This window comes from Nicotiana tomentosiformis, chromosome 1, assembly GCF_000390325.3.
Source record: "Nicotiana tomentosiformis chromosome 1, ASM39032v3, whole genome shotgun sequence".
Lineage (NCBI taxonomy): Eukaryota > Viridiplantae > Streptophyta > Magnoliopsida > Solanales > Solanaceae > Nicotiana > Nicotiana tomentosiformis.
The window spans coordinates 157,752,239-157,764,294 of record NC_090812.1 but is presented as its reverse complement, the minus strand read 5'-3'; the positions used below and the strand labels follow the sequence as shown (position 1 = coordinate 157,764,294).

General features: G+C 35.9%; 2 protein-coding genes across 13 annotated transcripts; both read right to left on the bottom strand.

The window, feature by feature from the left end:
* Nucleotides 1-1,354: 1,354 nt before the first annotated feature.
* LOC104100425 (putative disease resistance RPP13-like protein 1) lies at nt 1,355-11,636 on the bottom strand. Of its 12 annotated transcripts, none has more exons than XM_070192643.1 (8): nt 7,730-11,636; nt 7,479-7,637; nt 6,516-6,577; nt 6,156-6,233; nt 5,940-6,056; nt 5,553-5,638; nt 3,240-5,059; nt 1,355-1,840 (listed from the first exon to the last, which is right to left on the bottom strand). In XM_070192643.1, exon 1 carries the CDS (start codon nt 11,634-11,636, stop codon nt 7,758-7,760), a length of 3,879 nt encoding a protein of 1,292 aa, XP_070048744.1. In that variant the 3' UTR covers nt 1,355-1,840; nt 3,240-5,059; nt 5,553-5,638; nt 5,940-6,056; nt 6,156-6,233; nt 6,516-6,577; nt 7,479-7,637; nt 7,730-7,757. The 12 variants fall into 12 exon arrangements, with proteins under 12 accessions (XP_070048744.1, XP_070048747.1, XP_070048749.1 ...); XM_070192646.1 differs by lacking the exon at nt 1,355-1,840 and having other exon boundaries at nt 3,213-3,731; nt 4,380-5,059; XM_070192648.1 differs by lacking the exon at nt 1,355-1,840 and having other exon boundaries at nt 3,213-3,751; nt 4,581-5,059.
* LOC104100426 (germin-like protein 9-3) lies at nt 3,310-3,807 on the bottom strand. Its single transcript, XM_070175498.1, has one exon. It carries the CDS (start codon nt 3,805-3,807, stop codon nt 3,310-3,312), a length of 498 nt encoding a protein of 165 aa, XP_070031599.1.
* Nucleotides 11,637-12,056: the final 420 nt, after the last annotated feature.

The following is a 12,056-nucleotide window of genomic DNA, read 5'->3' as shown; positions in this document are numbered from 1 at the left end:
AGACTACGGTATCTGAGTTCTCAAAATATATCAAACATAAGGACATCGATTACAGGCTGCAATGTAAATTTTATTGCTACCTGAATATAAATAGCATATCAACTAAAATAATTGTAGAGTAAAAAAATTAAAGATATTCAATTGATCATGATTCTTCTTAATCTCTTTGGGTATTTCTTGCTAAACTAGATAAGTTGGACAGGTGCAAGACAAGTCGGACAAACGCATGTCAATTCCGACAGGTGCAGGATAAGTCGGACAAGGGCAGGACATGCTAAAATATCAAAAATGACTCTGTGCGTATCAATGAGATCTTAATACATTAAATTCAGAGTTTTAGATTGGTTGCTTCATAAGACGGACAAGTCGGACAAGGGCTGTTAGTACTACATTTACCAAACTATTGCTCCTTTCTAACGACAGTTTCAGTAGTCAATTACTCACATATTAAAATACCGAACCTATACACAAAAGATGAAGCAATACTATAGTTGGTAGCTTATTAATTGTGTCAAAGTATTGTTGTTGATCAAGCTGTTTCAGGCTTTCAGCTAATGAATTGTGTCAGAATGTTGATACTGACCAATCTAATTCAGTTACATCAATTTTGTGAATTCACTCGGTAACCCCAAAAATATTAAGGAATGGTCGTAAAAGATATACTTTTCAACATCTAAATGATACCAAGTACACATAAAGAGGAAAGTTAAAAACCTTTGCCAAGGATGCCGATGTAATGAATCTTTAACTTGAAATAACAGGTTTATTACTGGCATCATAATTTATTATCTTTTCATCTAGCTCGATTAATTTAATTATTTTCCATTTTGGAGATTGAAGAATATTCAGTCCTAAGCTAACCATTTCCCCGGAAGGCCATATGATGTCGAAGATCTATGCAACAAATAAGGAATTAATAAAGGTTGGTGATAGAAATTCAAGAACGGCTGTCTCTATATCAATGAGCTCGAAATACATAAAGATGGCTGTTCGAAAGATAAAGAAAATAGTCTCTCTCAATTACCAGAAATTTGATTGTTTAGTTAGCATCTATTATGTCTGATTTGCACATAATATATCGGAATATATAGTGGCCCCATGTGAATTTTGTAACTTTAACAATCAACCCTGATGGTGGATTTTATAACTTTAACAATATTTACAATGCAATTGAAAGCGCAACTCCACTCCACTCCTGGGATCTAAAATAATGTAGACGAGTCGAGTAACATGCAATTATTCAAGATTTATATTGTTAGGTTAGCGGAAGACTTTTTTTTTTAAAACTCACCTTGACGGTGGGGGTTTAGGCATAACCCCAAACCTGTATATTAGCATCCAAAATGAGAACACATGAAGAAGGGAGACATAAAACCTTACCTCTCCATCTACATCAAGTTAGTTAGGCATGCCTAACTTTATACATGTTTTTAATGACAAAATTATACATGTTATCTCCACATCATGTACTGTAACATCTCCAAGAACAAAGAGAGATCCTAGTGCAAAGAAAACTAGGTTAAAGAAGTTAAATTTCCAAAAGAATTGGGAGACTTACAAGAAATTCCCTTTCCTTTGTCTCTTGATCCTAAAATTAGGCATCTGGAATTGATCCATCCTTGAGCAACCTCTAGCATCCCTTAGAAGGTCTTTCCAGTTATAAAAAAAAAAACATCTCCATTTTGCATGTTACTTGCAGCTTTAGCGAGAACATCTTCTAGCGAGTTTGCTTCTCTGTAGCAATGTTGGATTTTGTATTGGTGATTTTGTATTGGTTAGCGGAAGACATAATCCTTAGATTTTTGTGTCGGTGGCTCCGGTTAAAATCTCATCGAGTGCCCTGATGGTGGATTTTATAACGTTAACAATATTTACAATTCAATTGAAAGGGCAACTACACTCGTGGGATCTAAAGTAATATAGACGAGTTGAGTCGAGTAATAGGCAATTATACCAAATTTATATTTGTGTCCATGGTTCAGGTTCAAATCTCATCGAAACTGTGTGAAGTCAACTCCGGAATGGAGTTTCGTCGGTTCCGTTAGCTCCGTTGGGTGATGTTGGACTTAGGGACGTGTCCGGATTGTGTTTTGGAGGTCTGAGTGTCCTGTTTTTCCGAAGGGAGAATATGGCATAACCATTTAGTTCCCAACATTCTAACTTATTTTTCTTTGGGCTAAATAAATGCACACATGTGTAATGATATTTGAAAATATATGATCTCGAAGTTTTTTGCAAAACGAAGGAATTAATAATCGCCGGTCCTAGAAAATGAAGAACGAGTCCCTCCATATCAATGAGTTCCAAATAATTAAAATTATACTGTACTAAAATGAATCCAATACTTTTTTAAAGAAGAATAATTAGAATTTTGTTGTGTATGAATGATGAAAGATTTTTCCTTTGGCCTTAGATTTTAATAAATTATTAAATAAACGTAAGGCCCTAACTTTCCACAACAAACATTAAGATAAGTATTACTAAAATTGAAGAAAAACAAAACGTAGAAGAAAAGGAACAAATACAATTATGAATTAGTATGTTACTACCAATATGGTATTGAAATCAAAACTTTACCTATTGTAGACATTTTTCATTAATTATACAAGCTTATAACAATATCTGTCAAAATAAACAAAATAAATTAACTAAATGAACAATAAACAGAAAAGAGTAATAATTGCTCCCTTACTATGGTTTTAGTAATTGATAATTGCTCTAAGAGCTACCTTCTGCCTCTTCACTGGCATGACAATAATTGACCCAATGTTATACCAAGCTCTCTTTTATTTGAGACACTATAATTTTGTTGTTCCTAGACATTACAAGACTCCATTTGAGACACTATAATTTTGTCTCTGTGAAATCTTAGGAATTGACACGGCTGATGTGGGTCTCCATTTTTCTCTCGTCTTTGTTTCTTTAACGCCATTCTTATAAAGGTGCTAGCTGACTTGCTTTTTCATTATCTATAGATATATTATTTGTTTCTGATAAAAGTTGAAGTGAATGAAAAGTATGACAAAACATGTTTCGTACTGATCATAACGAAAAGCATATTTTATACTTCTATCGTGATAGTTGCTTTGAAGTAGGCGGTTAACTGAAAATTCCAGAGAACTTGGTAAGTCTTAAAGAAAAGCATATGTTTATGACCTTTACTATGGAAGGAATGAAATATCTGTATGAGTTCTATATGGAACAAGATAATGTATCCAAACCGAATGAAATATCCAAACCTGATTGAAAGTTGGAAGCGAAGCTAGGTGTTTTAAGGCAACATCTACATCTTAACCATGTTGTAGGAAGTTAAACAGTTCCAGCATTTGCGCTACCAGTTGCAGAAACAGCTATAGCTGATTTATTCCAATCACAATTGTATTGATAATGTACTAGTCCTTTTGGAAACAGAAACAAGTCTCCGAATTGTAAAGTCCGAGTGTAGACCTTGTTAGTACTGTCCCTCAAACCAACCTGAAGATTCCTTTGCACCATGAATAAGAGCTCGGCTGCACGAGGGTGGGTGTGGGGCGGGTTGACACCCGTGCCAGAGAACTGAAGGACAGCAAGTAAAGCTGGAAATTTTGCCTTGTAAGCTTTTGTCACTTTGAAGTTTGTGATAATGCTGCCAAAACTTCCGTGCATGCCAGTGAAGGTGAAGAAATTCCCATCCATTGTCTCTCCAGTCTGATCTTTAGGAACAATGAAGTCGGTCAAGATATATGGATCGCCTGCTTGAGCCATCCAAGAACTAGTAAGAATAGCAACAACAAAGACGACTACAATTTTAGTGAGGCACGAGGCCATTTTTTCTCTTCTAAGGAGAGTATGAGATGAAGCTAATTGGACTTGGAAACGTTTTGGGAAATCTACACTGTATAGCTGCCGGGAAATGTATATTTTTTGTATATTAATATTTCATATACATATTTTATATAGAATTAGTGCATATCTTTTTCATATTTGGCCAGCCGTTGTAATTATTCTCAACTGATCGGCCAAAGCTTGATCCTTATTTATTCTCTTTGCTACATATGGCAGAGCCTAAAATAAAGTTTACAACATGAGTTAACTTGCTGAAGCAGTCTGTAAAAGTTGGTAGAGATTAGATATAAACACTTTTATCAGTTTCCCCCCTACAACTAAAGGGTTAATCTTGTTTCTCTTCCGAGTCAAAAGCCAAATGCCCCCAAACTAGAAAAGGAATGAGATGCATTATCTAGTTCAACTTCAATTTACTTTATTTCAACTAAAGGATTGGTTCTATTTTGATTAATTATCTTAACAATCCACCGGCAACAATATTACATTTATTTGTGCTATGAAATGAACCTTGGGCCTAACTCGTCAAATTGATAAGTACAGATGTCAAACCATACCTTGGTTAAGCTTGACCATAGTCCAAACCTCTGAATATTCAAAACAAAAACTGATGTTTTAACTATTGTGCTATACTGATAAAATCTTAGTCTGTGCTATCAAATACAGTCGCATCAACTTGAAATCAATTTGATATAACACGTGCTTAAATAACGGAAGCAGACAATGAAAATCTTATCCAATCTTATCAATTTGGCTACCTTACTGAGAAAGTGAGGTTGCCTTTATCTGGACCTTTTATCTTTTGCATATATCTGACCAGTTGTATTAGAACCTTTGCTTCTTCTTTGCAGTGCATCCAGTTACCAGGGAAAGGATATCGCAGGCAAGTTAATAAGAGGGCAGAACTTCAGTCAGCATACAAGATGAGGTGATCGTCAATCAATTTAAATGCTGATTAAAGCAATCCTGAGTATGTACTCGCCTTTAGTAAAGTTTGTGTCACAAAGAAGATGATATTGTAAATGCACAAACAGGACATGATCTATTCCTTTAATTTTAGGCCAAACGGTCAATGCTCAACATAAGACTTAATATTCGCACAGCTTTTTTTATTTCTCAAACTGAGAAACAGACCTTTAATGTGAAACTTCAACTGCAGCCAGAATGTTTTCTTTATATTTGAGATGGTTATCCAAACATACCATACTTGATGCTGATATTTACCTTCTGTAGGGAACTGTCAAATTCACACAAAACTGCTTTAGTTTTAAATCAGCATTGAAATTTGATATCTTGAAAACAAATAGAAACTCATCCACACTCCACATCAGAGAGCTACATCATGTTGAAATGAAAAATCCATGTGACTATTGGCGATTGGAAAGGAAACTTGGTATGAGAAATTTTTAATCATAGAATCGTCAAACAAAATGTTATTCCGTGTAAGATCTTCCGTGTGATGTTAACTGATCTCTAAAAATAAGTGTCAAATGATATATCTAAATTTTCTTTGCAAATGAACTTGTGTTTAATCAAGAGGAATGAAACATGACATTTTGAATCAAAAAGAATTCCAAGCTTAGGAGAACCAACTTTCATTTTTTTCTTTGCAATTGAAAGTTGGATAGGTGTCTCCAAATTGAATTCAGGAATCAGGGCATTTTGAAATTTTCAGGTAAATTCCCAATCAACTTGGAGAAACTTTCAATTTAAAGAGAACAAAAACTTACTGATCGATTTGACAGACTTCTAGCAACATATTTCCCGTTCGGTCAAACAATACTTTGTGATTTGTCATGATAGTTTGGAAGAAAACCTGAAAGTAGTGCAATCAAGTGAAATTTTTTAAGCTGAAGAACTTGGTAGAGAAAATGAATGTTAATGCAGCAAAACTTTACTTAGCGCAAATCAAGGCTGAACTGTATAATACACAAAACTAGTGTCTCCTCGGCTATAACAAAATGGACCTATTTGATAGTTGATAGCACTAGATGATTTAATTGATAACAGAAATGACTAGTTCTTTTAACTGATCTATTGGAAGAAACTACCGTACAAAATTTTGCACAATATTTTCTAAGAGTGATCAAAGAGAAGTAGTAATTTTCTTCACTTACACTTTGCTGACAGACCACATTCAAGGTAATTGTCCATTCGATAGAGAATGTCAGCACAACTTTCCAGTCACCAATGGAGCTAAGAGCGGTAATAGCTTGCATATTGTTACCCAAATCCTGATAAAAATAATTGCTAAGTTGATATCCGATAATCATATTGGGAAGCAAACTTTTCTATTTTTTATAGATAGGAGACAAACTTTGTGTCGCGTATACCTTTGAATTCTGTTAGAACTTCGCATTCAATAGTGGACATGTGCATTACTCTAAACCACCTCCTCCTTGCTCAACTCACTGAAAAGGGGAAAGAACAAGAATACATGAATTTCTATTGAGATGAAAGTTTAAGCAATACATGAACTAAAATTAATCAAGTAAGACAAGAATGAGGTATATGACAAGAATACATGAATTGCAATTATCTGTGCAGGGTAAAAGATGACTAGTTTATCAATATGACATTTTGCTAACTACTTTCTAGAGCAAATTATTAAATCCTATTTATAATAAGTTTTTGTCATAATGTATAAAGATTTGTGCAGTTGCAACATATAAGTAACTCTTTTGACAGCTAACCTCAAATTTCATTTGGAGCAAAGACGCTTCCTTGGCTTCAGAGTGCAAATAGACGCTACATACTGCTTAACAAGATATAACGAATAAAAGGAATTAACACGCAAGCAAAGGTAAGTAGTAAAAACTTGAAAAATAACTACAGAAAGAGAGAGAGAAATTAGCATCACATGAATGCTGAAAAGGGACACTTGTTTTTGCTATCAGTTAGGCAAAATTACTCTTACATTAATGAAAAAAACAATCTAGCTGAGACAATATCTGAAGCGGTATTGCTGTCGACTCCTGACAATGCAAGTTTATCTATTTCCTAAAACTTTCGGATGATTATACACACACACACACACTGAAATATAATTTCTATATGGAGCTTTAGCATAGAGCTCTGTGTTTAATGAAGAGCAAAACATAATTCATGTCATAGGAAGCAAATTGAATATCTATAATAGTGGGGAGCTACATCATTCTGACATACCATTCTTCTTAATCAAGACAAGAATATCATGTTGCTCATGGTCGGGTTTAACTGGAAAAGAGTACAAATACTTATTGATTCATTAGAGAGACTCCTAGCAAACTGGTTTTCATTTGTCAAACATTGCATTTGCGATCTGTTAAGATATGTTGGAAAGTAAACCTGGAAGTGGTGCAATCAAGTGAAAATCTTTAAGAAGAAGATTTTGTTAAAACAAATAAACCGTAAGAGAGTGAAGCCTTAAACTACTATATCAAATCTATGAAGATTAATCCACAGTAGAGAAAGAATTACTCGAAGCAAATCAAGTTTCATAAAACGTATAGCTTAGTGTCAATCTGAGCTATACACAAAACAATGGATGTAAAACGTTTTGACAGTTAAGAGCAGTGGATGACTTAAGAGAAATGACTAGCCCTTTTCACTGACTGATTAAACAGAACTAATGCCGGCAAATTACACACAAAAGAGAAGTATGATTCTTCACTTACATTCTGATGACAGATCACAGTTGAGGTCATTGCCTATTCAATAGAGAATTTCAGCACAACTTTCCTTTCACCAACTGAGTAAGGAGTTGTAATAGCTTAAATATTTTCAAGAAATGACTCGTATTGGCAATAGACTCTTCACACTGCTCAACAAGATTTCTAACAAAGGAAAAGAATTAACAGAAAAGCAAAGAGAAGTAACGAAAAATAAAAAGCTACTTGAAAAGAAAAAAAGAAAAAGAATAACTTACATCTGTTAGAACACCTTCGTTTTAATCATCACAGGTATTCCCAATCGACTCTTATGGTGGGAATATGAGCAATATTTGGCCAGTAATCCCCCTTCTCAAATTCTAGGAGTGGTTCGAGCAATGGGCAGTCGAAAATAGATAATACAGAGATGGAAGAGGGCATCCCTTTTACCGGAAGAGATTGGAGTTTAGGGCAATTTAAGATATCCAGCTTAGAGAGGGAGGAGGGCAGCGCTGATTCGGTCCGTAGTGAATGGAGCTCATCATGGCCATATAATATAAGCTCAGAAAGAGATGAGGGAAGCCCTTCTTCCAACAGTGACTGAATTTGAGGTAAATTAGAAGTAGATAGATATTCAAGAGAGGTGAGACTTTTGAGAACATGGCTGCTTAATGTTTTCAGATTTTTTATCCAAAGAGTTCGAATAGAGCAAGGCAACTCCCAATTTTCACCCGCAGAAATCTCTTCGTCACTACCATCATGGATGATGTTTAACACTGTGAGACAGGGGAGTCTCTGTAAACCCCACTCCTTTCGCCCATTCACCAGTTTCTTGCAATCGCTGATCTGAAGGACTTGTAAATTGGAGGGCAATCCTCCTTCAGGAAAGGACTCTATTTCTGGACATTTATCCAAACATAGTTTCTTAAGAGATGGAAGGAGTTCCTTCATATGTTCTGGCAGCGACTTCAGCTTCTCGCAGTTGCTAATATCCAAAGTTGACGTCGTTTGAGCCACCGAAAGTATTTCAAGATTCTCACATCCATAAATTATGAGATCTTCAGCCCCGTTGGGAATCAAAAGCCTTGTAAGGCTGTGGCAACTTCTTACTTTCAAAGAGCGTGCTTGTGGGACCAACTCAGGTGATATCTCATTTATAGAATCACATCCTTCCAGTTCCAATTTCTCCAGAAACATGTTACTTCCTCCAGAAATCACATCACCAACTGATGACTCCAATTTCAATTTCCCACAATAATTTAACTTTATTTCCTTCAAGGTATTTGGCATACGGCTAAAAGGCAAGGAGGTAAGAGACTGACAATTGTAAATATCTAATTCAACTATCTGTTTCATCTCCTGAAGTTGAGACAAAAACAGTTCAGCATGATCAAAAAGAACTCCAACCTTAGGAGAACCTTCAACTTCAAACTTTTTTAGACTTGAAAGTTGGATAGGTGTCTCCAGATTGAGTTCCGGACAATTTGAAATTTTCAAACTTGTCAGAGAACAAAGATTTTCAGGCAACTTTCCAATCAACTTGGGGCAATTATAAATTGAAAGATCCTGAAGTGTAGGAAACTCTCCATTCCCTAGTACGTGCCACTGCTTCCACTCCAGCATCTCTATAAACAGAAGTCGCTCAAGAGAGTTAAAAGGCTTTTTGGAGGACGAACTACCATAGAATTCGTCAGTCACCTCTGTTATTCGATGCATCCCTCTAATGGTAAGGAATTTCAGAGAAGGAAGTTGGCCTAATGCTGGCAAGGAATAACAGTCCTTGCAGTTGCTTAGAGACAATTCCATCAGCTCAGAAAATGAATAATCACCTAGCCATTTTGGAAAATTTGTGCCTCTATATCCGGTGATCTTGAGTTCTTTAACGTTTGGATTTGGATGCATCTCACAGAGTATGTCTCTTTCATTTTGTGAACTGTCCGCAATACTTACACTCCACTCCAATGATAACTTTTCAATATGTTCCTTTCCTCTCATGTTTGCCTTCAAAGATTCCCTTCTGTCGGCCACATTTTGCAACTCTAGAATAGATAGAGATCCATATAAGTTATGTAGTTCACCCAAATCTTCCAATCTCCAACCACTGCGATCACCTAGAAGAAATTTAGCTCCCAATAACACACGGATGCTTTTCAACTTGCTCGGATGTAGCAGCGTCTTCAAGCGAGGAGTGTCGCTAATATCAAGGTGACTCAAGTTTATCAACTTTTCCATCTGCTGCGGTAACTCCTCGAGGAATTCACAAGATGATAAGAGAAGTGTCTCTAAGTTATAGAGTACACAAATGGAATCTGGTAACTGCTTTATGTTTGTCCAAGAAAGGTCCAAAAATCTTAGGAGCTTTAATTCAGTAAACAAGACATTCGGCAACTCCACAATCGCATAACGAGACAATGATAGTGCCCTTAAGGATGTTAGTCTTGGGAATATATTATGCAACACCCTCTTACTTAGAATTGGACCATAGAGCTCGATACTGTTGATTGGAAGCAATGTCCTCAGCTGGTCCAATTTGTCGAGAGGTTTCAATTTCTCAAAGTCACCATCATATCCCATTGAATATGATAAGTGTCGAAATCTTCCCAACATATCAGATCCTTTGTTATCTTCCAACCTGATACAAAGTTTTGAAGATACAATTTGGGCCAAATCATTCACAAGGTCATGCATTAAGAATTCCTCTGCATTAATTTTAGAAGAATTTGGGACCCTTTCGAAAAGTGATCTTGATTGCAACTCGAGAAAGCATAGGTTGCCTAAATCTTCAATTGTTTCATTTTTTTGCAACCCTTGTACTAGACCATTAGCAATCCACAACTGAATGACTTGTTTTTTCCGAAATGGATAATCTTTCGGAAATATTGCACAGTAGGAAAAGCATTGCTTCAAATGCACGGGAAGATCATTGTAGCTCAACATCAACGCTGGTAATATGCTTTTGTCTTGCAGCTCCCATATTTCACTCCTCAAAATGCTTCTCCACTTTTCTATCTTTGATTTGGACTTTAACAAACCAGCAAGTGTCTTTAGTGCTAAGGGCAAACCTTTGCACTTAGCTGCGATTTGTTTTCCTACCTCTTCAAGTTCTGGATGTTCCTTAGGATCCATGTTGTCAAATGCATGTCTTTTGAATAAAGACCAAGAGACATCACTAGACAAAGTATCCATGCTAATTTGCTCATTACCCATCGTCTTGGCAACACTTTCCTTACGTGTCGTCACAATGATTGTACTTCCTGCATCTCCTTGAACAAAAATATTTTTCAAGTCATCCCATGCATTATAGTTGTCATTCCAAACATCATCCAGAACAATAAGAAATTTTTTGCCCTTTAAGCTTTCCTTCAATTTGACCTGTAGCCGATTAAGATTGTTATCGTCCTTTGAGTCAAATGAGCCAATTTCTTGAAGTAAACCTTTTGTTATTCTGAAATCATCATATGGTTCAGACACACAAAACCAAGCTTTCAAATCGAAATAGTTTTTAACCTTCTCATCATTATAAACAACTTTAGCAAGTGTTGTCTTGCCAAGCCCAGGCATTCCTACAATAGGAATTACTCTCAAACTTTTACCATTTGTATCAACAGATAATAAACGGCCCAACAATTCCTCTATTTCATTTTGCCTGCCAAAGATTTCAGATTCATCAACCAAAGATGTTGAAGGCACTCTAGTTTCTTGTTTACCAGAAACAAGATAGTCCTTTAGGCCAAGTCTACCAATTTGCTTTTCCAACTCCTCCAATGTTGTAGTGGTGCCTTCCAACTTCTCCTTTATGCTAAGAAAATATTCATCACTCAAGCACAAGTTGAGGTCACTTACTTGCTGGTTGCTTGTTTCTGCATGATTTTGATGCTGACTTTCCACCTTAACTCTCAGAACTTCATAATTGATTTCCTCCATTAAGTTTTCAGCACTGTCCACAGCATCCTGAAGTTCATTAAGCCACTGGTTGACGTATCGATTTGATGTCTGCTTATTCTCTGCATCACTTAGCACAGCTTGAAGACCAAGCAAAGTCAGCCTCAGCTTCTTTAAGAGTTGAAAATCATGCTTTTGCCTCTGAAACATCTTGAGCAGCTCACCCTGAGGAGCAAGCCTATCAAAGAGAACATTTAAAGCTGAAGATAGAAATGCACCTCCAACTGCTAAGCCAATCTCCATTTCTGAAAGTTGCAAAGCAAAACAAGAAAAGCACAAAATGATTAAGAACTTGGAGAGGATTAAGATTCCAATCTTAAAAATAGTCTTAGTTTTACCAGTTCAATGCTAAGAGTAATATGAAAAAGAATGCTCAGAGTATATGCTAGCTGTGTTCGTGCTTTAGCAAACGTAACTTGTGCTTCTTAGAAGACCTTATATCTCTCTCTTTCTTTCTTTTCAAAAAGCAAGACTTTTTAACCAATAAAAAGACAAAGACTTCATAATGGAATTAACTATTCATTGAATAATTGAGGCAAGAGAGGACAGGCTACTTGGGAAATGATGTAAATTGCTGGGGTATGTGTTAGGTGTGCCTTTTGCTCATATCATGAAAATGTTGTAGTAGAAATTATGGAAATTTCCAAGTTCAAGTTTCTGTGA

Coding starts and splice junctions, on each gene's coding strand:
- LOC104100426 (XM_070175498.1), bottom strand. CDS start 3,807: ATGGCCTCGTGCCTCACTAAAATTGTAGTCGTCTTTGTTGTTGCTATT.
- LOC104100425 (XM_070192643.1), bottom strand. CDS start 11,636: ATGGAGATTGGCTTAGCAGTTGGAGGTGCATTTCTATCTTCAGCTTTA.